At 31.4% G+C, this 27,362-nt stretch overlaps 1 protein-coding gene across 1 annotated transcript in view; it reads right to left on the bottom strand.

The window, feature by feature from the left end:
- Positions 1 to 27,362, bottom strand: part of LOC145288105 (uncharacterized) — a 269,577-nt gene that overhangs the window by 17,426 nt on the left and 224,789 nt on the right. The window contains exons 19-31 of the mRNA XM_080136163.1: positions 26,724 to 26,839; positions 25,599 to 25,773; positions 23,047 to 23,118; positions 21,311 to 21,400; positions 17,953 to 18,060; positions 17,646 to 17,735; positions 16,556 to 16,714; positions 13,334 to 13,504; positions 12,224 to 12,367; positions 11,227 to 11,361; positions 8,603 to 8,778; positions 6,862 to 6,925; positions 2,822 to 3,001 (exon numbers count right to left, since the gene is read on the bottom strand). Coding sequence (XP_079992289.1) covers positions 2,822 to 3,001; positions 6,862 to 6,925; positions 8,603 to 8,778; positions 11,227 to 11,361; positions 12,224 to 12,367; positions 13,334 to 13,504; positions 16,556 to 16,714; positions 17,646 to 17,735; positions 17,953 to 18,060; positions 21,311 to 21,400; positions 23,047 to 23,118; positions 25,599 to 25,773; positions 26,724 to 26,839 — 1,680 coding nt within the window. The remainder of the gene's footprint in view (positions 1 to 2,821; positions 3,002 to 6,861; positions 6,926 to 8,602; positions 8,779 to 11,226; positions 11,362 to 12,223; positions 12,368 to 13,333; positions 13,505 to 16,555; positions 16,715 to 17,645; positions 17,736 to 17,952; positions 18,061 to 21,310; positions 21,401 to 23,046; positions 23,119 to 25,598; positions 25,774 to 26,723; positions 26,840 to 27,362) is intronic.

Genomic DNA, 27,362 nt, shown 5'->3' with positions numbered 1-27,362 from the left:
ACATGTTACATCGTTAATTGATTTGTTTACTTTTGTCAACCGTTGATATAACTTCCAGTATGAAGATTATTTAAAGAAGAAAGGTAGATTTTCTTTATTTACCTTATAATTAACCAACAAAGGTTACTAATTAACCTACAAGAAAGACTAACTAAATTATTATTTTCACAATGTTTCATCGATGAGGATCTGTGGCATAATAGATAAAGTACTTAGTAAAATTCAGCTGTGAGTGACACTCTTCTAGAGGTTGAAGGTTCAATCCTCAGTGCAGGCGATATGAAGAATACAATTGCAAATTACTTAAAACTTCTACCCAGTCATCACCGACGGAATGAGAGCATGCTATCACTGTGTATTAAATAAAAAGTTCCATTCGAAATTCTATGCAGATTCATGAATTCGACAGAAAAATTCCATAGTATGACAAGAATACACCTGAAGAAGGTCGGAGGTTATATCAGCCAAAACGTTGTGAGAATAGCACTCAAGATGAGAACAGAATAATTCAAATAATATAAAAATTAAAAATCTGTTTTAAAACAGATCAGTAAAAGATGATTACTTTTCACGTGCAAATAGCTATTAACATTCACAGGCAATATGAACTGGAACAAATATATTCAGGACATTACGAAGGCTACTACAAATAATGTGGGTTCCCTCTATCGAGCTAGAAAACTATACACACCCGAGAGTATCCTGTACCTCTACAAGACCACCATTCGCCCATGCATGGAGTATTGTTGACACATCTGGGCTGATGAATCTACCACTAGCTTCTCCCTCTTTGATAGGGTCCAAAAATAGCGTTTTCAATCTAATACATCCCACCTTGTCAACTAAGCTTCAACCCCTGTCCCATCGTCACAGTGTTGCATCTCTGTGTCTGTTTTACAGATATTTTAGTAGAATGTACTCTGATGAACTCGTTGCACTTGTGCCCCCTCGATATGCATATCCGAACAAACCCACTTAGCAGCAAAATCCCATCCCTTTAGTATTGATGTCCCTAAATGCTAGAACGCTTTCTATTCTAATAGTTTCTTCCCTCGAACAGTTAGACTTTGGAATTCCCTTTCTGCTACCTGATTCTCTATCTGTACTGATATGTAAAAGTTTAAATGTTATCTTTTCTAGGCATGGTTCCAAATAGTAGGTTCTTACATCAAAGCGGTGATATGCCTTAAGGGTGAACGAGAGTAAAAAAAAAACAAAAATAAAAAATACCACGATATTAATTAAGAAACGAATAGCCAATAAATATGTTACATGAATTAAGTTTAAGATTATACTGTCCTTATACTCTTTCTTAAATGCAGCATAATCACATTGACACGCCAGTTCTCGTTAGATCATCAAAGTTAAGAAACGTTGAGACTAGTCAGTACCAGATGGGTGTCCTATTTGGGAATTCCAAGCACTGTATGTAGGAGGACGTCGACACCGCCCTGCAAGAATTGTAAAAACCTAACGTCGTCATCTCCCCTAATAGGAATATACATGCGACTGGAGACTACTTGTCAATTTCATACTCCCATGGAACTTCTTCCTTTGAAAGAAGCTGGTTAAACCCGCTTAGGGTTAGTGCCGTTTCCATTCCATACTCTTTCTTAAGACGTGAACCTTATTCTATGGGAGGTGACATTCCATATTCAAATTCTGTAGGCCCCATAAAATCACTTTCACTATAGATGTTGGCAACCTTCCGCATGGTCCCTTTTGTGAGTAACTGATTCTATCGAAGAAACAAATATTAATAAAGTAATTGAAATATTGAAACGTATGGCTGCATTTGCATTGTTTAATATTTAATGTTTGAGTTTGAGAGAAAGTATCCAGACCACTTTCGTGAATAACAGTAATAGGTTTCCCTAACCTTAACATCTTTAGTTACCAAAATCTGCCTGTCTATCTGTTTTCTCTACCTTCTTCTCTCTAATCTATATATCTATAAAGTGAGAATGTGTGTGAGACACTTCTCAACCTATATACTCAACGGATTTTTTATCTACAGACTTGCAATTTGATATATATCATATTCAGACACGTGGAAAAAATTTTAATGAGTTCATCCTGATAAAACGGCTGCTAAGCGATCACAATTGGAAAATTCATACATCGAATTCTTATCTGTTCGCTAATTGTTCCACGAATGCGCATGTGCGCATGGTACACATAGAAAGATTCATTATGTTAAAAATAGGTAAGTTTGAAAACAGTTTTTAAAGATCGTGTTAAGCCGGCCTAATGATTATCATACATGACTCACTGTCTACAGGTTTGGGTTTCGATCTCGGCCGAGCATTTTCTTTTCTTTACTTACAAGAAGTAAACTTGTTAGAAAAAAAAAAACGATGCTCACATGCACATGTCTCAGTTTCTGTTTGAATTCAAATATATTGTGCATATTTTACGACCGGGCAACGCCGGGCGGCTTGCTAGTGCTATAATAAAGTTCTCTTTCAAATATGATAATGTCCTTTCTTTCTCTCTTTCTCCCTCGCCCTCTCTCTCTTTCTTTCTCTAAAAATGCATGCCTTTCTTTTTTCTCTTTCTAATGCTACTATGTCTTCCTCTTTTTCTAATATTACTCACATTCTCTCTTTAATAAAATGTGTTCCTTTCTCTTTTCTCTTTCTCTCCTCACTTGGTACAATATATCCTGAAGACACATACACACACACACACACACACACATGCATACACACACGCACGCACACATACACACACACGCACACATTCACACAGACGCATGCGTGCGCGCACCTTGACAGTGAAGTTATTAACTCATATATGAATTTTGTAAATTCGTTTTTACCTTTGGCTCCAGGGAAACCATCCAATCCACGGTCTCCTTTTATTCCAGCATATCCACGTTGACCAGGTGGTCCTCGCGGTCCAGGTTCACCCTTTTCACCAGCCAGGCCAGGCAAACCATCTTTACCAGGTTCACCTTTAAGACCAGGTAAGCCATCTCGGCCAGCAAAACCTTGATCACCTATGTGAAAAAAAAAAAAGAAAAAATATAAAGATCTTTATATATAAAAAAAAATGATCATCAAATAATTTCAATTTGTTGTCATACTCTAATTATCAATCACTCTACAAGTATCAAATTTATTATCAGTGCAAATCAATATATGATAACTAGTCTTGTTTTTGGCTCTAAATAAACCGGAAAACAGTGGATGGGATTTTTTTATAAAGAATAGGAGGTCTTAATAACCTGTTTTTTATTTTATGTTTAATTTTTTTAGTATTTTGTTTTGCTGCTGTTCAAAATTTGTAATGTTTTTTGTGAATTAAATTCAATTACAGACATTGGAAATATTTTAAGTAGAGTCACTCATAGAGTGAATGTGGTATTATGGTGATTATTAACGTGAACGTGATAGACAAACATGATAACCGAATAAAGCTAACACTGCTTTTATGAATGGATCAAAATGCATCTAGGTAAGAGTAGGTTGTACAGGTTGTGACATGTCTCACATTTTTGATTAATTTTTAAATGGAATTAAACTATTTACGAATAAATATTCCAAAATATAAAACATGTTCTAACGTCAGTCAGAGTATTAGACATCCTTCTAGATCCAGGCAATTTTATTTTAGTTCCTATCCAAGGTGCCTTTTTTTGGATCTGTATTTTTCTTAAATAAAATATTAACTTTATGTGCAATTTTAGTTTCATGGGGAGGTAAGTAAATAGGAGCCATATACAATCAATATTTCATTGAAGTATAAACTACAATATTAAAACACTACAGCATTACAACGCTCCAGCATTACAAAACTACAACACTAAAACATTACAAAAGTACAACACTACAGCATTACAACACCAGAACACTACAAAATTACATAGGTTGATTATACAATCAATATTTCATTGAAGTATAAACTACAATATTAAAACACTACAGCATTACAACGCTCCAGCATTACAAAACTACAACACTACAACATTACAAAAGTACAACACTACAGCATTACAACACCAGAACACTACAAAATTACATAGGTTGATTATACAATCAATATTTCATTGAAGTATAAACTACAATATTAAAACACTACAGCATTACAACGCTCCAGCATTACAAAACTACAACACTACAACATTACAAAAGTACAACACTACAGCATTACAACACCAGAACACTACAAAATTACATAGGTTGATTATACAATCAATATTTCATTGAAGTATAAACTACAATATTAAAACACTACAGCATTACAACGCTCCAGCATTACAAAACTACAACACTACAACATTACAAAAGTACAACACTACAGCATTACAACACCAGAACACTACAAAATTACATAGGTTGATTATACAATCAATATTTCATTGAAGTATAAACTACAATATTAAAACACTACAGCATTACAATGCTCCAGCATTACAAAACTACAACACTACAACATTACAAAAGTACAACACTACAGCATTACAACACCAGAACACTACAAAATTACATAGGTTGATTATACAATCAATATTTCATTGAAGTATAAACTACAATATTAAAACACTACAGCATTACAACGCTCCAGCATTACAAAACTACAACACTACAACATTACAAAAGTACAACACTACAGCATTACAACACCAGAACACTACAAAATTACATAGGTTGATTATACAATCAATATTTCATTGAAGTATAAACTACAATATTAAAACACTACAGCATTACAACGCTCCAGCATTATAAAACTACAACACTACAACATTACAAAAGTACAACACTACAGCATTACAACACCAGAACACTACAAAATTACATAGGTTGATTATACAACCAATATTTCATTGAAGTATAAACTACAATATTAAAACACTACAGCATTACAACGCTCCAGCATTATAAAACTACAACACTACAACATTACAAAAGTAAAACACTACAGCATTACAACACCAGAACACTACAAAATTACATAGGTTGATTATACAATCAATATTTCATTGAAGTATAAACTACAATATTAAAACACTACAGCATTACAACGCTCCAGCATTACAAAACTACAACACTACAACATTACAAAAGTACAACACTACAGCATTACAACACCAGAACACTACAAAATTACATAGGTTGATTATACAATCAATATTTCATTGAAGTATAAACTACAATATTAAAACACTACAGCATTACAACGCTCCAGCATTACAAAACTACAACACTACAACATTACAAAAGTACAACACTACAGCATTACAACACCAGAACACTACAAAATTACATAGGTTGATTATACAATCAATATTTCATTGAAGTATAAACTACAATATTAAAACACTACAGCATTACAACGCTCCAGCATTATAAAACTACAACACTACAACATTACAAAAGTACAACACTACAGCATTACAACACCAGAACACTACAAAATTACATAGGTTGATTAAGTAAAAACAAAGATATTGTAAAGTTCTTTATATTAAAGCTATGTAGTGGTTTAGGATATTTTATTCAAACAGACGTATAATATGCACCTTTTTCCACGATTTGGCTGATTACTATTAATTAAATGCCAACTTTTCAAATCATAAAAGGAAAATGTCTACGAAAATTTAGTTGCTCATTTTTTAGGATGACACTCCAGTTTTCTATGTGTGAGATAAATAACAAATTCCATCCAGAAAAATAATGTTTAAAGGGAAATAACTCTATATCCTAAAGTTATCTCTCTTGCCAAAAAAACATGTTAAGCAGGAGTTATCTACCGCTGCATTTTGACTAGACACAACAGAACAAGTAACATTCAATGAAGTTTTGCTCAGTGACAGGCAATTTTTTTTTTACAACTGAATCACCATTTATCAAGGCCCGGGGGTCATTCGGGGATAAGGATTAATGAGTGTATGGTAGTTAATATGGAAATATAGTAATCGTTAGTAGTGGAAATTTGGTCAATTGGATTAGTTAAGGGGATGGTTCATCAAGAACTTGTTTACATTGGACTTGAAGACGACCATATTGTAGTCAGCTGGAAAGCAGGCAAACGGAAGAGAGTTCAACAGACGGGCAGTTATAAAGAAGAAGCTTTGTTCATGGAATCAACATTTCCGTTTAAGCACTAATAAAGAGTGGGGGAAATTATTGATAGTTGTTTCAGCTAGATGAATGTTTTTTGTGAAAGTTTGAAGCTCAGACGAGCACTTGCCATGACAATAACAATAAAGCAGAGACAAGGTTGCAATTACATTACTTCTTTATTTCAGAGTAATTATTTTCACTTATAATTTGTTTAAATAAATCCTTATTGTAGTTGATCTACATAGAATCGTTTTCATCCAATTATTTCTTCATATTTGTGCCTTACCACTCTCAAACCCACTTCATAACAGTATGCAACCGCGTTTTAGTCATAAACAATCTTGTTTAATGAGACCTTTTCAGAATTTTGAGCAGAACGGATCATCTTATGCCTGCTGAAATCCTCTTTAAAAATTAAACAGTAAGTCTTACAAAAGTTCTTTTTTTTTAATAATTTGGAGACTTGTAGGGTGGAGTGAAAGCATTTTCAGGAAATAATAATTTCAGGTGGATCGTTTTAAGTTTATCTTACAAAGAAAACTGAACCTCCATCAAAAACTTGAAATAATTGATTAAATCTTATTTTGGTAATCTGAAAAATATCCCAATCGATAGTTGTACAAAGAATGTTTCAAAAAGTTAAATAGGTTTTATTAGGGAAGCTTTATTGATAGTTTAAAGTCTGACAAAGGAATACAAATTAATTATGTTTTTATGTGCGTGTGTGTGTGTGGGGGGGGAGAATTATTTGATATAACTTACAGAAATGATTTAAAAATTTATTACAAACCTTTTTGTCCAGGCAAGCCATCAATACCAGCGGTACCAGGTAGACCTGATTGGCCAGGGTAACCCTGAAATAGATAAAGGAATATTGTTTTATTGTAACACAATGAAAAACAAAAAATATATTTTGAGGGGGTATAGATATAACAATGCCCAAATTAGCTCAGTCCACTCCCAGAGTTTGAAGAAATAAACATCTGAAATCCTCAATCATTTCCTCTTGCTTATTTGTCCCTTAAAGAAAAAAAAAGCAGCTGAACTCCGGCTATATACAACCCAATCTAAAACTACTAATTGACTAAATTTTTAACAATGAATGGATAAGTATCGGCAAAACTGTTTGAATCTACAATTATAACACTAGCTTTTCTCAAGAAGGAACGAAACCTAAAAAGCAGCAGAATTGTCAGTTCATTACCACTTCTTCATTTCATGATCTCAGCACTTCAATTTATTTATCATCGATTAAAATATGCCTATTTTCCAATCAATACATGTGTATTTCAATCGATCACATGGAAGACAAGTGGAGCAGGCATCCTCAACCACCTTGGTCTATTAATCTTGAGCCACACTAGGAATCATTGTAAATTGACTTTACAAGCAATTGCTATTAATATTAATTATTATTAATTATCTTAATCGCTATTATTTGAGTGAACACATTGAGCCTACACTTGGCCTGCCAAGCTAGCAGGACCTCTGATTAAAATATTAAATATTAAATTTATTATTAAGTAAAAAAGTGTCTGTTTAATTTTAATGCATTGAACACAAAGCTTCTCTCCTTTTAAAATAATCGTTTTGACCCCCATCACGCCCCTATTGAAATGAATGGCTCTCGTTTTGGGGAAGCTTCATGCTTGACAGACTATAGATACCCACTGTAGGGGTTTCTATGCTTGAAATTCTTGTGGCAAGAAGTGCGCAATCTCCAACCACACCTCTCCTGAGTTGATATTGTTAAAGTGGCAAGTGGAGTGTATATATATATATATATATATGTTCTCGACGATTGAAAACAAATGCCAAGATAAGCGGAGAGCACATACAGCACCTAGAATTCCCAAATGGTCACACATTTGGTACTAACAGGTTCAAAATGCTTACTTTGTTGATCTGATGGAAACTGGTGTGTCAACATGATTATGCTGTATATAAGGTATACATAAAGTAAATATATGTTAAGTCATCATCATCAGCAGCAGCAGCATCAGTTTAACATCCGGTTTCCATGCTGGTATGTGTTAGTCGACTTTTAGAAATTGACTTTCACGTTTACCTATCTCTGACCAGGTCTCTATTTATCCCTTGTTCTCTCCATTCATTCCCTATCACTTCCTACCATATTTTCCTTGGTCCTCTGCTATCTGATCCTGTTACCTCAACTATTCTATATAAACTAACCTCAAAACTCTCATCAGTTTTTTCAACATGGCCATACTATTGAAGTCTCCAGTTCTGCACACATCTCTCTATACTCTCCAATCTTCCTCTGAGGTCGTCAGATCTAAGCCTGTTTTTTAACACTTATATTACATACCCATCATATCATTCTCGTATCATTTCTCTCCATGCAACGAATATCCTCGACCATCACTGGTGCTGTTTCACTTCTATACATAATCGAACTGTATACACATGCCTGATGGATTCTTCTCTTGATCGACAGTGGTAATGCTCTGCTAGTTAGTAATGGCAACTGTAGATGAATCAATTCAAAATAATATTTAATTGTTACTTACAGGTTCTCCTTTCATTCCTGGGAATCCGGCAGGTCCTGGATCACCTTTAGGACCAGCAGAACCACGTTTACCAGGAAGGCCGCTCAAACCTGGAGGTCCATCTTGTCCTGGAAGACCTGATTGCCCGATTCCAGGTTCTCCTTTCTCACCAGCAATTCCAGGTAATCCATCTCTTCCTAGAAATAGAGAAACACAAACCCTCAATTTTTTTATAAGATTTGATAAAAATTGACCATACTCAAACAGACATGGTAAATGATATTATATATAAAAATATGATGTAAATATATACAAGTAGGATTACCTCCCCTGATACTACACACATATTTTAGAAGTTATTATGCATAGGTTTTGTGGTTTTAGAACAGAAAATAGCAAACACAAACCCTAACTAAGTGACGTCTACTGGCATCCATTGTTGTCATATACTAATCAACTGCAGAAGAAAGGGTAGCAGACACAGATAAATAAACAGCAAAATAAAACCAAAAAGTGCAAAACGGGATCACAAAAAAAAAAATAGAACATAGGGGTAAATGTTAGAAATAGCGGCATAATCAATTTTTAAGTAAATACAATTAAGAATTGTGATCTATCTTTGTTAAAAGTATATTTAGTATTTAATAGATTTTAGAAGCATTTTAATTACCTTAAATATTGCATGTCCATAAAGTAATTGTCGTTGCCATATTAAAGTGGGTGCTCCTACATTTTAACACCTAATTCCGGTCATGAAATTAAACATTAGTTTTTCTAGTCCAGTTACTAATCTTACATGCAATCAGTACTTGTAATAAGTTAAGTTCTTCTAACTACAATTAAATATAATTTTGTACAGACTTAGGTATTGGTTTTTGTGCTGTTCTAGGAGGCCCATCTTCCCAGGCTTTATCTTCTATTTACAAGAAGAGATTAGTTTATACCTAATCGCCTTTCACACTTCTACCAGGCAATTTTATAAGTGAGACTGCACTTTAACGTGGCTTTTCAGTCACGACTTTCAATCTTTACTTTTAGGAATCAAAAAACTCATTCGACGTTAATTTGGAATGGTTTCTGTGAGGATAGAAGCTGTCTTATAATATCATGAAAATGCATAGATGTTTTTCGATTTTTAGATCATTACAACATAATAATTATTAAAGGAGAAACTTTTAAAAAATTGATCATTCGATAGAGGACAGGATTTGGTTCAGTGGGAGTGCCTGTGAAAAAGTGTTTGTTCAGCAACTCTCACGTCGTTTATTTTGTATTTCAATCCTCACAGTTCATGAGCGATGTTTCTGGCAAAGGAGGAAGAATTGCTGTTTTATGAGTTAGAATCTATCCATCTAACACTTATCCTTGGTTAGTGTTTTGAACTTGACACAGTCATTTTGTTAGCACCTTAAGAGTGGCTTCACACCTTGTCTGGAGCGATTTCCATAATAAAAAACAAAACGCTCCAAACTCTTCTCTCAAGTTTAATAACGAATGTTAAGAGAAGAGTCCAGGCAAAACTTGGAATAAAAATGTTAACATCTAGCAATGAGTACAAGCAGTTCCAGTGTGTTTGCATAACTTTCTTTGAAAGTATGTCAGAAACTTTGTTGGTTGGTTGGTTGGTTGTTTTATGGAATATCAACCCTTTTCGGGTTATTTAATGCCGAATCCAAAGATTTTCAAGAAATTTTTTTAATAGAATCCATTTGTTGTTTTCACGTCGGTTTCTATTTAACCCATAGTTGGGACCCTAACAGGTACTACCACTCTGGGTCAGAGTGGACCTGGGAGCAATGGTAATTAAAGGGTGGCTCCACACTCCCCAAAGCCCACAAGCTGGAGCCTCACCACTGGATATAGTTTAAGGTCATATCCAGGACCCCCATTGAGGGACTTTTACCCTCTGCAGGGGGGGGGGGCAGTCGGCGTATTCTAATGCCCACCGACAGGGTCTCAGAAACTTTAATTGAACTCGACTAGACATCAGCAGAGGAAGGCAGGTATTAAAAAAAAAAAAATGGAAGACCTGCACATATCTTGCTTCCAACCCACATCCGTTTTCTTCTCAAGTTTTCAACACCTACGAATACAACAACTCACAGTTTCTTCATTCACATTCGAACATGTTTAAACAGCTTTTTTTATAATCTTTAAATAAGAAGCATAGAAAGTCGACCTCGGTTTTATTTGTGGCAGCTCATAACCCTAACCCTTCTCTTATCCTTTAGTCCTCACATTCCATAAACCGTGTTTCTGACAAGCGGAGAAGGATTACTGTTTTTGCGGGGTCAAAATCTACCAAACATTTATTGTTTGCTAGTTTTTCACCTTGAAATAATAGATTTTTAGCTACTTACTTCAAGTGGCTTCATGACTTGTCTGGCGCCATTTCATAGAAAAAATACCTGAGGATGTAGTATTTAATCCATATAATAATTTAGTGGTTGGAACAGGTTGATTTTTAATAGAACAAAGCTAAAACAAAAGCCGTCACCCAGACCCCCCACCCTCTGACTAACTTATTGTCACCACTCTCACGGATAATTTCTGCCTTTTCTTTTTAAAAGAGAGAAGGAAAACGAGAGAGAGAGAGAGAAAGAGAGAGAGAGAGAGAGAGAGAGAGAGAGAGAGAGATTCTTAACCTGGTGTTCCATCCAAGCCTCGCTGTCCAGGTATTCCAGAAAGTCCTGGTTCGCCTTTGTCACCTTTTTCTGCCACTCGGCCCGGTTCACCTTTCATACCAGAAAGACCAGGAAGTCCAGGATTGCCTTTTACACCTGTTCAAAAAATAATCATTTAGAATAATCATTACAAAGAAAAGAAAAGAAAAATTATGAAAAAATGTAGAAATTTGTCCAAGTGAATCCAGTAATTTTTTTTTTCAAATCTATAAATTTATATCAAACTTTATTATTTTTTAGATGTGTTTTAAGTAATTATTAATGTCATCAATATCATTTTTTACTTGTATTTTGGTCTGGTCCGCCCTCTAAAATTTGAAAAAATTAATTTTATTTATTTATTTTTTATTAAACATATTTTCATATTATAAGCCATATTTTTTTTTATTATTACGGAAATTTTTAGCAAGGAGGAAAATAAATATCCTCCGAAATAATTTTTCAACCGAAACGAAATCCTATTCACAATTGACTTTAATGTACATTTTCAGATGCAGTTAAATATTTGCCACTTATTTGTATATGAGCGAGTTAAAATATAAAATGAAAATTTCAAACAAAGTGGAAAATTAATTAATGGGATAATGAAATGAGCTTTACAGCAGATGAGTAGAAATAATGAGGCAATATCTGATCGGAGGTGAACCAAGATATTCCATTCGATCATATACATTTGGTATAAATAATTTATTCATATCAAATGAATATGGTCAAATGAATCGACCGCAACATACTAAAGGAATATGGTCGAAAAAATCGAAAAGAAATAACTTGGTTTAACAATAATAATGTGTTTGTCCTTATTTCTACTAGCATGTTTTCATGCTCATCCACTATTCTATAAACTAATTGTCCAGGCTAGCATATTTATACAGCTTGACGCTGACGTGCTGGATTGAATTCAAGTTGTAAACAATAGTTTTACGTGTAACAAAACAGCCGCCTTGAATTCTCTTACCTGGTAAGCCATCAAGTCCATTTCTTCCAGGAAGTCCAATCAAGCCATCCTCTCCACGTTCTCCTTTGATTCCGGGCAATCCAGGTCGACCTTCATTTCCGGGTTCACCAGAAAATCCAATGGCACCACGTTCACCTTTGCTTCCTATAAAAAAAAATGTTGTTGATTCATCAGAATTTGGACGACACGCATTTAAAAAAATCAAAACCGAAAAAAATTCGTTTTCTTCAGAAAAAACAATGTTTCTTTTTACCATAATGTGATACAAATTTTTACAGATTAAAAAAATCTATTAATGTTAAGAATAGTTAATCAAAAGTAATTAAATGGCAATGGAACAATTATAGTTTAATTTAGTATTAAACTTAATTAAAATATTAATAAAATAGAATTCTATATGGATATAAAATCTAGTCTAATAAACAGGTAACAAAATGTAATATATTAAGTAATTAGTTTCGTATAAAAATTAAATAAATATATAGACATATGTTATATATATTACAATTATCAATATTATATAAATAAATATATATAGATTAATTATAAATAAAAAAATAAAAACTATTAAATAAAATATTTTTGTATTAATGTATATCAGAATAAATACAATTTATTCGAAATTTAAATTTTAGTGACTTTACTTGGAAATTCAAAATGGCGTAATAAAAGAAAAAATAAAACGTAATTGCAACTTCTCTCGTAATTTTCGGATTTTGTAATCATGCCCATATAAATTTTACTTTCTTTTAATGGATTGATATTTGGTTTTTCTCTTGAGGAGTTAAGGGCAGAATAGATTCATTGATTTATATAATAATTAAATGAATGATTTTGTGCTATTAAACAGGTACTGTCAAAAATTGGGCATGTCAACGTATTTTAAGAAATAAATTGTAAGATGATCAATATCTTGAAATTTAGAATGCAGACTTTTGTTATTTATTTGTTATATATATATATATATATATATATATATATATATGTGTGTGTGTGTGTGTGTGTGTGTGTGTGTGTGCGCGTGTGTGTGTGTGTGTGGTATAGAAAAATTAATACGTAGCCGATGTTATGTGAATAAAATCTACATATTACATAACAATAGCAACTAACCCGGTAATCCTGGTAATCCAGAGTTGCCAATTTGTCCCATTTTTCCTGGTTTGCCATCTAATCCTGGAAGACCTGGCTGTCCTGGGAAGCCATCTTTTCCTTTGGGGCCTGGAGTTCCTGGTATTCCAGGGCGGCCAGCAGAACCAATTTCTCCTTTCAATCCAGAAGCGCCTGTTTGAAAAATGAAATTAAAAAAAAATGATAACTTGTAACACGTTTTAAATATATAATATGACTTAAATAAAATTAGTTACTGACAAAATAGACGTCTACAAAACAAAAGAAGCTATATTTCAAGATATTAAAAACTTGAAGTGTATAAAGTTTTATTAAAATTACTGACTTCAACATTAAATGTTTCTTAAGCGTTGATATGCAAAAAATAAATGTTTGTTTTAAAATTATTTTTCTTTGTTTTATTTTAGGAAAAGAAAATGGAAGCAGGGAGATATCAAGAGAGAAGTTGACTAGAAACCGGCAGTTTGATGTTTTGTGATGTGCAAATTCTTAGTTAGCTTGTCAGATTCTTCATTGGAAACTCTGTCCGGATTTAATCTTCCTCTGAGGTCATCAGATCTAAGCTCGTCTTTAAGATTCACATACTGCAGCAGTACATATGAGGTCAGTGCAAAAAGTTTTGACGATTTAAAATTAAAAATGAAGATCTGTTTATTTTAAAATCTTTATTCATAACAACAACGATCTTTGCTCTCTATAACTTCATTTCATCTGCCTACGAGCTTATAAATGTCTCGCTTCCAAAATTATTTCATGTGAAATATGAATTTAAACACATGTTCAATCTCCTCTCATGATGTTAACCTAACGCCATCTAAATGCTGTTGTAATCCTCAAAATAAGTGATAATCCGAGGGAGCTAGGTCAGGAGAATATACAGGATGAGGCAAGATTTCCCAAACAAAATTCTTCTAAGAGATCTTTGGTAAGTAATGTTGTCTTATGATGAGCATTATCATGATGGAAGATGGCCTCATCTCTGTTGATTAAAGAGGGTCGTTTTGGGGACAACATGGATGAAAATTTTGCAGAAACATATGAATGATGATTTGATAATATAAGAGAAAACTTATCAATTAATTATGACGATATGTTTAAGTAATAACAAGATGGATGAAATAAATCACAATTGGTTTAAAATGACTCTTTTAAAAACCGGTAAAAAGTTTTGAACTGATCTGATATAAAGTTTTCATATAATCTATTAAGATTAAAACACACATTTCGATTTGTTGATTGAAATTTGCATTTTATGGAAAACATATTTTAAAAAATAGCATCAATCATTGTTTCTTCTATACGAGAAAAACTGTTTTTATTGTTTTAATATTCGTAATAACAAATTCATTTTTTAAATTCTTTTCACGATATATAATTAGATTTTTAAATTCTTTTCATCATATATAATTAGATTTTTAAATTCTTTTCACGATATAGAATTAGATTTTTAAATTCTTTTCACGATATATAATTAGATTTTTAAATTCTTTTCACGATGTATAATTAGATTTTTAAATGCTTTTCACGATATAGAATTAGATTTTTAAATTCTTTTCACGATATAGAATTAGATTTTTAAATTCTTTTCACGATGTATAATTAGATTTTTAAATTCTTTTCACGATATAGAATTAGATTTTTAAATTCTTTTCACGATGTATAATTAGATTTTTAAATTCTTTTCACGATATAGAATTAGATTTTTAAATTCTTTTCACGATATAGAATTAGATTTTTAAATTCTTTTCACGATATATAATTAGATTTTGAAATTCTTTTCACGATATATAATTAGATTTTTAAATTCTTTCACGATGTATAATTAGATTTTTAAATTCTTTTCACGATATAGAATTAGATTTTTAAATTCTTTTTACGATATATAATTAGATTTTTAAATTCTTTTCACGATGTATAATTAGATTTTTAAATTCTTTTCACGATATAGAATTAGATTTTTAAATTCTTTTTACGATATAGAATTAGATTTTTAAATTCTTTTCACGATGTATAATTAGATTTTTAAATTCTTTTCACGATATATAATTAGATTTTTAAATTCTTTTTACGATATAGAATTAGATTTTTAAATTCTTTTCACGATGTATAATTAGATTTTTAAATTCTTTTCACGATGTATAATTAGATTTTTAAATTCTTTTTACGATATAGAATTAGATTTTTAAATTCTTTTCACGATGTATAATTAGATTTTTAAATTCTTTTCACGATATAGAATTAGATTTTTAAATTCTTTTTACGATATAGAATTAGATTTTTAAATTCTTTTCACGATGTATAATTAGATTTTTAAATGCTTTTCACGATATAGAATTAGATTTTTAAATTCTTTTCACGATATAGAATTAGATTTTTAAATTCTTTTCACGATGTATAATTAGATTTTTAAATTTTTTTCACGATATAGAATTAGATTTTTAAATTCTTTTCACGATGTATAATTAGATTTTTAAATTCTTTTCACGATATAGAATTAGATTTTTAAATTCTTTTCACGATATAGAATTAGATTTTTAAATTCTTTTCACGATATATAATTAGATTTTGAAATTCTTTTCACGATATATAATTAGATTTTTAAATTCTTTTCACGATGTATAATTAGATTTTTAAATTCTTTTCACGATATAGAATTAGATTTTTAAATTCTTTTTACGATATATAATTAGATTTTTAAATTCTTTTCACGATATAGAATTAGATTTTTAAATTCTTTTCACGATATAGAATTAGATTTTTAAATTCTTTTTACGATATAGAATTCGATTTTTAAATTCTTTTCACGATATAGAATTAGATTTTTAAATTCTTTTCACGATATATAATTAGATTTTTAAATTCTTTTCACGATATAGAATTAGATTTTTAAATTCTTTTCACGATATAGAATTAGATTTTTAAATTCTTTTTACGATATAGAATTAGATTTTTAAATTCTTTTCACGATATAGAATTAGATTTTTAAATTCTTTTCACGATATAGAATTAGATTTTTAAATTCTTTTCACGATATATAATTAGATTTTTAAATTCTTTTCACGATATATAATTAGATTTTTAAATTCTTTTCATCATATATAATCAGATTTTATGTAAAATAAACTGCAAATAAAGACTACAAAACAATAGAGATATTTACTAAAAGATATTCTATTAAAAACCATATCCTCTGAAAATTTTTACCTGGAATTCCATTCAAGCCTGGAGGTCCTTGAGGTCCTGGTCGCCCAGGGAGTCCAATTCCAGGTTCTCCTTTAGCTCCATCTCTTCCAGGTAAACCAGGCAATCCATCGTCACCTGTCGGGCCTCTTTCTCCCTTCTGGCCAGGGACACCATCAAGACCTACGAACAAAATTTCCACAGATCAGAATGTCATAAAAAATTTAACTAATTTGGAAAATAAAAAAGGAAAAAGAAAACTAAAAATTGCATTTTTATGTCCTGGTATTTGTTTTAATAGGCTTTGTCTGTCTGTCAATCTGTCCGATTAAAATTAGGTGAATATAGAAACCGTCAATCAAGTTTGGAAATATATATACGCCATCATTTTGAGCCATAATGATGAACCTGTCAACAGTTCATTTTGTTTTTGTTTTATTTTTTTCTCCCCAAAAAATTACGTTGATAGAAATTAGTTTCAAGCAAAACTAGTTTATTCAAAGATTGAATTATCAGGTTAGAAAAATTACTTCAACAGATGATAGTAATGACGATAGAAAGTAAGATTTTTTTTCGAAACATATTGCATTTATATATTTTTTCCTAAAAAATAAATAAATATATTGCATTTATATATTTGAGAAATAAAAAAACGTCGGTCAGTTAGCCTTATTGCGAGATCGACACCTCCTGTCGCTTGATCACTATAGATCATTTGAATTAACGTTAATGTTAAAATTTCTCTACATTCCATAGCGGTTGACAGTGGCCTAGGGGTTAAGACCCTCGCTAGTGCAGCCAAAGATGGCTTTATTGTGCGATTTGAATTCTTTAACCAGTGTCAATCGTCAATTTCTACATTGATGATTGTGAAAGTATGAAGCACTAGTGTCTGTAGGTATAAAAATAATTATTTATAATTTATAATATATATAATATGAGATAGTAAGTAATAGTGTATATATGTACGTAGATTTTTTGTTGTAAAAAGTTTAAGTGATATTGTTGATTCAAATAAAACCTACAAGAAATTATGATGGTGGACTATATCATATTCCACCTGATTTTAATCATTGGTACAAGTAAGAATTTCTGACAGATTGTGATAATTTACCTCGTTGTCCAGGCAATCCATCTAAACCTCTTTCACCTTTGCGTCCAGGGGCTCCAGGCAATGTAGCGTTGGATGGCTCTCCTTTAATACCTAAAATAAAATTGAATTTAAACGTTAATCAGTCTTTCCACGATTTATAATTTATAATACGTGCATATATTTGTATGATTACAAAATCATTTTATAAAATTTTAAAAAGATAATTTTTTTAAAAAATTATAAATCATTTAAATTAGAAGATTTGAAATATTTTTTTTTTTTTTGTATTTTAATTATTTAAATCTACAAAAATAAAAACATTTCTTACCTTTCAAACCAGAGTATCCTTGATTTCCCTTGGGACCAACAGGTCCAGGTTCACCAGGAAATCCTGCAAGACCAGGTTCACCTTTGGCTCCTCGTGCGCCATTATAACCTAAAAAATGAATAAGAACATCATATGAAAATTACTGTTGGATTCAACACATATATACATTTAATATATACGTATTCATGCTCTGTGTGTGCATTAATAGAAGCGATAATGTGTTTGATACTAATGATAAATTAATGTATGTGTTTATCTTATATGAATACATACATGTAAGCTGTAAGACGTACATATAGATGCAGTTGCACGACAGCCCATGTATGCAAATAACCAAGCCGTGTGTGAGGTGACGACACAGCGAGGAAGATAGAAAGAAAAAGGTTATAAAAAAATTAAAACCCAATGAGGAAAGAAATAGACATGTTACACATGTTGCCTGAGCGCGACAGGGAAAGATGTGACCTAAACATGCCGGAAAAAAACAGATTACCACATGTTTAACACGGCAGAGTCTTGTTAAGCACATTGGTGTACGAGAAGTCTTTTGAACGAGAGACAAAGTGTTATTCTGAAAGTACCTGTAAATAAATGTCTGTTGTTGCAACTGAAAAAATGAGTCGAATTCTTTCCTTGTCTTTATTTCTTTGCCTGCATGCAAAGTGTGGGTCCCGAGTGTTGACATGTAACGACTACGTTACATGTATGCTGCAAATCAGCGTATAGGCTTATTCATTTATATATAAAGTTGAGTCTTTCGTCACACTAACATTGATATTAAAAGAATAATTTTCTATTTAAAAATTATTAAAACGAACTTTTGAATATACTCAGTCATGGATATGCAAGCGACTAAATAACAGTAAACTAATTTGCATATTCTTTGAAAATAGAACTTTAATTAATTAATTAGTCATGTTTTTTTAATGGTTTCTTATTGGGTGATTAGTTTCACTTAACTATTAAGCGCAATTATATTTATGCATATTTTCTACACTGTGCATACTTGTGTAGTATTTAGGATGAAAATGTTTCAGTACACACAATATATATATGTATGTGTGAAAAGTCTCTCAGTCATAGAGCAAGCTTTTTAATCGTTTTTTAGCCGAAAATTTGGCTGCCAAGGGGTCAAAGTTGAAAGAGTTTACCTTTGCAGACTCTACCAAACTCCTCCGCCAATTTTGGGTCTAAACACATGAAATTTTAGATGTAAGTTATCTGGACATGAGTCAAACTTTTTAATATATGCACACAGGGCCCGAGCAAAGCCGAGCTGAACTGCTAGTATATATATATATATATATATATTACATTTCTAAATACCATAATCTAAAGAACTTTCATTTTTTTTTTTTCTTATGGACTAGTTAATGAAATAAAGTTTATTGAACTTTGAATTCTCTTTTTTCGAAGAAAAATAACTTTATGTTAAAGGGAGACAATTGATAAATATATTTGACGGAGTTACTTCCCTTGTCCAGAATTTGATTTACTTGTAAAAGCATAGTGAAAATTAGACACCTTATATAGTTTCATTACTTTTAATTGCTACCTATTCTCTCTACCATATGTATACATGACTATTGCCGCATGTTTCACCTTCTGTTAGTCTACACACACAACACACATACATACATACATACATACATACACATATATATATTTGTATATATATTGTGTGTGTATTTAGGCAGCATTCTTTCATTTAAACAAACGTCATTAATGGCAACAACAGCATTTGTTGGATAAACCTATTTTATTCTTTCAATTTTTCTGATGATCCTTTTAGTGTGTAGATCAAAAAAAATTAATATAAGTTCCATGCGTAGTTCGAAGTTGGCCGCAGTGTTTCGTTTCTTCTTTCATACAACGGGTATACTGTCATGTCACCTTACCATGCATAATACAGAATCAAGTGCAATATTACAACATTTACAAAAAGAATAAAGATATAACTGCCCTTTCTCCGAAGGTAGAGAAATTTTTGTCAGCAACACACAAATAATACACCACAAAACCAACGTCAAGAAGTTAAAAATACTAACAAAAAAGCTATATAAGCAAAATAAATGAGTCAAAAGTAAAAGACGGAAGAAATCGATTTTCAATAGTTTTCCATGAATTTTTGTTAACTTTGACTGAAAATTTATTTATTATTATAGAATATGTTAATAAGTGGAAAAATTAATCCTAAAAATGGTAAGAGTGCATTTTGGCGAGGATATAAAAAAAACTGAATTGCAGGATTAATGCAGTCCAAAATGACTTACAAGCAGATTTTTGATATTTTAAGAAAAGAAGTGAAGTGAATTGTTCAAAGGTTCGAAGTCAAATGCTCGGTGAAAAGAAGGAAATCTGGATCTGGTCGCCCTAGAGCATCCACTTTGAAGGACGACCACAGGCTTAAATTAAATGTTTTGAAGGATCGAAAGAAAACTTATGCAAGGAATTCAAAATAGCAGCAGGAAATTCTCGTTCTAGATATACAATAGCAAGCGGAATGAAAGAAATGTGATTTTCTTCTAAAAGGTGTGCAAAGAAGTCATTTTTATCTAAGAAAAACATCAATGATAGAAAGAGATTTTTCTCCTGTTATGGCAAGAAAGATAAAGACTGGTTCAGAAATGTTTTCTGGTAAGATGAATCAAAATTTTGTCTTGTTAGTGATGCTCCCGAATGGTCCAATCGAAGAACTGGAGAAAAATTTTCGCCAAGTTGCATAAAAACGACAGTTAAATACGGGAATGGAGGAATAATGGTATGGGGAACTTTTACTGTGGCAGGAGTTGGGGAACTTATTAGATATGAGAAGTCAATCAATGCAAAGGAATTTGAATATTTGAAACAGAACTGTTAGCAATTATCCAAAAGCTGAATTTAACAAGATTATTAATACTGCTCAATAAAAGAAGAGCAAGATATATATATTTTTTTATGTATATAAACAAATTTACAAGGTTGCGACTGGACATGCTAATGTTTTGGACATATGGTCTGGTTAAACCACAAGTCCTCATCAGGCGACTTAAATAAGTCATTCGTTTTAGGATGGGCTTCTTCTGTGGAAGACAACCTTTTTTAAGTTGCCTGATGAGGACGTGGTTTTAACCGACCATCTGTCCAAAACATTAGCCTGTCCAGTCTCTCGACCTAGTAAATTTGTTTATATTAATAAAAATATATGTGTATACATGTGTGTGTATTTGTGTGTTTTGTGTCTGAATGTGTGTGTAAGCTTAGTTTTGCTATTGGAATAATATCAGGAGTAGCTTTTTCGGGTAAAGTGTAATTTCCGTTAAAGTGAATAAATCTGTTTGATAAAATTCTGTAAAAACGGAGAGAAAGTTGAGTTTACCTCTTGGTCCAGCAGTGCCAGGCAGACCATCAAGTCCTCTTTCACCTTTCATACCATCAAGACCAGGTTGACCAGGCAGACCATCAAAACCTTTCGTAAAGAAAAATAATTTTATTTTAAGCAATTGTTTGGGAAAATCAAAACAGTCCAATTGTTTTTTGCATTAAGAAATTTTAGAATCAGTCATTGTGTGTGTGTGTGTGTGTGTGTGTGTGTGTGTGTGTGTGTGTGTGTGTGTGTGTGTGTGGTAATATAAAAACAGTTACTAAATCGATCGATTCATATCAGAATCAAATCCCAGGTCATGTGATGTGATATTTAATGATCAAGGGGGAGGGAAGGTTTAAAAAATAAAAAAGGATTAAATGTTACTTATTAAAAGAATGGATAAGATAATTAAGGCTTATTAGCTTTGAAGAGTGCGGACTATTTGAGTACTCGATTTTTAATGGAAAAAATTGTTTGTTACTTAATTTTTTTTTAGGTGGCATCCATTTACATATGACAGCCTATTGAATTTTTGACAACTGAGATTTGTCAATGTACATTGCTGCTGAAGAGGAATTTTGTTATGGGATTATTTTACATGAATTATCTTATGTAAAGTCGGGTCTTATACGTGTGTGTGTATGCGCGTGTGTACACGCGTATGTGTGCGCGCATTTGTGTTAAAAAACAGTTACTAGGTTAGATCGATTCTTAATGTAATCAAACTCCAGAGCATAAGTGAAACTCAATATTTAAAGATTTACACATTTATTTAAAAATTTATGATAAATAAATTTACAATAAATAAATTGACAGACCAAAGTTATGTGGGCTGCGGTTTATTGTCAGATTTGAAACAAAGAAAAATTTTTTAATAAATCACAGTATGACATAACTTTGCACTCTTATTTTATATATATCACAAAAAAAAAAAAAACAATAAATGACAATATTTATACACAATATATCTTCTCTACTATTAGTAAGTTTTTGTGGCACAGTGGTAAGAATGCCGGACGTCTGTCACTGGGGCTAAGGTTTTCAATTTTGCTAGATTTAGCCACAGTGATGAACTGTGTGTTCGTCGATAAGTTTATATATATATATATATATATATATATATATATATATATATATATATATTAGTATATTTAGGCAGCATTTTTTCTTTTATGCACGTTTCATTAAATAGCACAGACAACTCTTGCTTGTTTTTCTTGTAATCATCGTTTTCTCTTTATCGGACCATTTTCCAAACGTTTATATATATATATATATATATATATATATATATATATATATATACACACATATATATGTACCTATACAATATATATATATGTATTTATAAAAACTTTTCAATAACAAAGAAAGCAATATTAATGCAAAATTTTTTTATTTATACAAATATTATTAGCTACATATGTTCATATATGTTTTCAGTTGCGATTTCTTTTGAAATGCGACCGCATCAGGCTGCAATTTTTAGATAAACATAATACTTAAAACATTATCCAAATTTTTCTGTTTTTTATTTCCAATTATTGAAAGGAATTTATACTATATATATATATATATATATATGTGTATAAATATATATATATATATATATATATATATATATATATATATATATATATATATATATATTTATATATATATATATTGTTGGTTTTAATTATTACTAAAAGTTAAAATAAGATAATTGAAACCAGAGATATCCCAAAATACTGTAATAAATATATTACCTTTTGGTCCTGGTAAACCAGGAAGACCCTTAGCACCAGGGAATCCACGAGGGCCAGACTCTCCTTTGCGTCCTAAATGGAAAGGAAAAAAAGAAGAAAATGAAAACTGTTTCGATCATTATAACAAGAATAAATCATAAACATGCTCACATCTGAGTGCATTTATCACTTGCGTTTCCAACTTTTTGACATTTCCAACTCTAATATATCCTGTACTACCAACCATCACCGCAATACTGCATCCCTGTGTCTGTTTTACAAATACTTTAATGGAACGTGTTCTGACATACTTGTAGTACTTGTGCCCCCTCAACATAAACATCCACGACTAACCTGACAAGCAGCAAAATCCCACCCCTTAACTGTAGAGGTCTCTAGATGCCAAAAGTCATTCTACACTGATAGTTTCTTCCTTTAAACTACAAGACGTCGGAATTCCTCCCCTGCTTCCTGCTTCTCTGTCTGTCCTAAATGTTGAAATTAAAATGTAATGCAAACAGACACTTTGCTTCTCAACTCCCTACATAGTGCCCCTGTAGACATGGTCCATAATAGTAGCCCCTTATATCCACATAGCAAATATTCTTATTTATGCACTTGTGAATGTAGACATATTTTTTCTAGCAATGAAAGAATCGGTGTCATAAAGCAATAAGCCGAAGCCATTCATGTTTTCCTTTCTACTTCACAAAACAAAACTCTTCACTTCCTTTAATGTCAGTTTGCTGAAGGAACACATGGTTTAAATTATATGTCAATTAGAACAATACCGATAATTTTTTATTATATTAAAATTATACTTCGTTTTAGAAAGTTGCCCACACCTGAGAGTATCCTATATCTTTACAAGGTCACCATTCACCCGTGCATGGAGTATTGTTACTGCATCTCGGCTACTGCATTTGCCTTTAGTTTCTCACTTTTAGACAGTGTTCAAAGAAGAGTTTCCAACCCAATACGTTCCGTGCTATCAACTAAACACCAACCCCTGTCCCATCACCAAAATCTGGCATCCCTGTGCATATTTTACAAGTATTTTAATGAAATGTGCTCCGATGAACTTAAAGTACTTATACTCCCTTGACATAAATACTCCTGACTAACTTGACAAGCAGCAAAATTCCACCTGTAGATGCTGAAAATCTAATGGATTCTTCTGAATTGCTAGACTTCGGAATTCCAACCTGAACCACTGCTTCCCTGACTATACTGACATGCAGAAGTTCAGGTTTAATGTGAACAGACATCTTGCTACTCAGTTCCCTACACATTATCACTGTAGTCCTTTACGTCCAATAGGCACAGGGTGAAATATCAGCAAAAAAAATATTTATTATTATTTAAATAGTAATGTTTAAAAATGAAAGGGGCACTGTTTGCACCTTGACTTAAACCAATAATAGGATTCACTAAATATAAGGAGCACCTAAAACTATAAATAAAAATATATAAATGTAAGGTTAGTATAATTTTTTTAGTTATTTTATGTTTATATAATTTCGTTTACATTTTTATTCTTATTATTTTTTGTGTTCTGGCTGAATCATTTGGTTCAATTAAAACTCCAAATATTAATACTGACTATTCATTATTAGGTTTAAAGAATCTTAATGGGTTTGAAATAATTTTTTTTTTAAAGTTCATCTCAAATTCATTCTGATTTCTACAGAATTACTTTTGCTCCATATGTACGTTTTAATTAAAAGAGAACACGTATTTCAAAAAGGAAAATGTTTCCGAACTATCATACCACATTGCTGCAAGTAAAAATATAATACGTTACAAAAGTATCATAAAAATCTCACATAAAAATATATTGTATTAATAAAAAGATGGATTTATATGATTCGTTCTACCGTTACATGGCTTAATTTGCTTCAGTTTGTGTCGATCTGTTACGCCTCTGCATTGTATAGATAGTTAACTATTCTGTACTTTCCTTTAACAATTTTTGTGGTTAAAGTCAACACACTGCTGTAGAAGCTCACAATTCAAAATTCCATTCCCGTCTCTGAAAAACAGGTTTATATTCCCGCTGGCATTATCTCATTTGCATATCAAGTAACGAGAAATTTTGTTACTTCACAAGGCACATTAGTATATAATTAGACGCAGCAGCCATTGTTCTTTTTTTACTATTCTTTTTTGCCCATGACCGGACCCTACATGCTGAAAAATCAAAGGTTTGTACCAATTTTTAACTATCATTATTTGTTTACGGCAGCAGCCAAGCATTTTACTGCATCAATCTCTTTCAACTGGCAGCAGACACAAATAGCAGAAACAAATTCTACCAAAGAGTTTAAAAGCATCCACTGTAAAAGCACTTTTTCATTATTTTCTGAACAGCATCAAGGTCAGTAAATTAATAATTTTGAATAACTTATTCCTCTTTTTATTAAACTTAAAAAATGAGGACAATAGTTCGAATAATCAAAATAATATAAAGAATGAATATTTTGGACGGAATCGATAAAAATTCCAGAAAAAAATTCAGAAAAAATCATTTTGTTGAATCTGATATTTTTTTTAGAAGCTATTGTTTCACGTACCTGCTTCACCTTTGTCTCCTTTAGGACCTAATGAACTCACTCCAGGTTGTCCAGGATCACCATGTTGACCTTTAGGACCGGGCAATCCATATCCTGGAAGACCTTTGATTCCAGATCTTCCTGGTCGACCAGCTTCTCCGGGACGTCCATCTTCACCAGGTAGTCCAGCTAATCCCTACACAAAAAGCAACATGTGTAAATCATTCAAACGTTTGCTTTAACTCGTTTAGATGTTTCATGAGAAAATAAATAATGACAGCTTTAACGAATGTACGTATGGCAAGTAAGCTACTGTTATGTCCAAGAAAATATCTAGGGGAGGACACACAATATATATTGAAAAAAAAAACTAAGAAGGAGTTAAAGACAACATGAAAAGAATTTATTGAAAGAATAAACAATGCAAACAAATATTTACAAAAAAAAAGGGTGCAAGGGAGATAAATCCGATTTTAGGTGAATCTAGCTTTTATGCAGTGTAAATAATATCTGAGTTTGATAAATAATAATATATTACTTTGGTCAGAATATAAGATCGGAAATCAATATTTACCAAGAGTCCAGTTCTTTGTGAGGGGGTTTATAATTGGTTTGTTTCAAGAATTCCTTACAACGGGATTTTATCTCAGGAATAGTTGAAAGGTCACCTCAAAATAGCATTCCTTCTCAGAGCTGATTTAATTGAAGTCATGATACTATTAACATCTATTTTTAGTCGATATGAATGTAATATTCTAGAATTTCTAAAATGGAACACTACGACTTGGAACTTTCTGGAACCCTTGGAAATAGAACACTTTTCTGTTCTATTTTTAGAACTCTCCAGAAACGCTTAAAAAGAATCTTTTTATTTTCTAATTGTAATGTAATGTATTTCGGTAGTAAATGGTTTATATCATTATATATTATATTTTATATCATATATTTTATATTATTATATATTATAATATTAATTTTATATTACTATATATATATAATTATTTTATATTATTATTATTATTATTATTATTATTTATGTAAGAAATTGTAATTTCTTTAATTTTTATAGAGGAAAATGTCCTCTCATGATGCTACACAGCAGTGTTCATATTTCATTTCTACATAATTCATCTAATTAAATCTTACCATTTCTCCTTTTGGTCCAGGTAAACCAGGGGGTCCAGTAGGTCCGGGGGGTCCAGTTGTGCCTTTATTTCCAGCAAGACCAGCAATACCTGGGTAGCCGCTATCTCCCTTTTCACCTGAAGAAGAAAGAAAATGTTTGTTAGAATCCTTTTTTTTACTAGCTGATTTCACTTTCAACTAATCAGTGAAAAGATAAAATTGATTGATAGAAAAAAATTGATTTAAATTATAAAATTAGAAATGTTGAAACAAATAAAATGAGAAAAAAATATGAAAGATTTTTCTTCAATGAAAATTCAGTCAAGCAGTCGATTATTTTTACTTTATTCTTTCTTCAATCATATAAATATTTGTAAACTTTTTTAAGCAAGTATAAAAATTATATTTGCATTTGTGATTATTCTTTTCTTTTTTACTATTATCAGTTATCATTAAGACTAAGTCTCTTTTTCTTTGCTTATTAAAAGTAAATTTTCATATATGATTATTGAAGCTAGCCAGACACACATATGGCTACTTAAATTATGCCATTTAGCATTTGATACTCTGAGTAATTTTAATCATTTTTAAAGAATGCATTTGTAATATAGTGCAGACGGCATATGCAAATACATGCAAAATGACATCACTCATAAAGAA

Source organism: Euprymna scolopes, chromosome 11 (genome assembly GCF_053919585.1).
Source record: "Euprymna scolopes isolate OS-2025 chromosome 11, ASM5391958v1, whole genome shotgun sequence".
Taxonomy (NCBI): domain Eukaryota; kingdom Metazoa; phylum Mollusca; class Cephalopoda; order Sepiida; family Sepiolidae; genus Euprymna; species Euprymna scolopes.
This window is presented reverse-complemented; position numbering and strand designations above follow the sequence as displayed.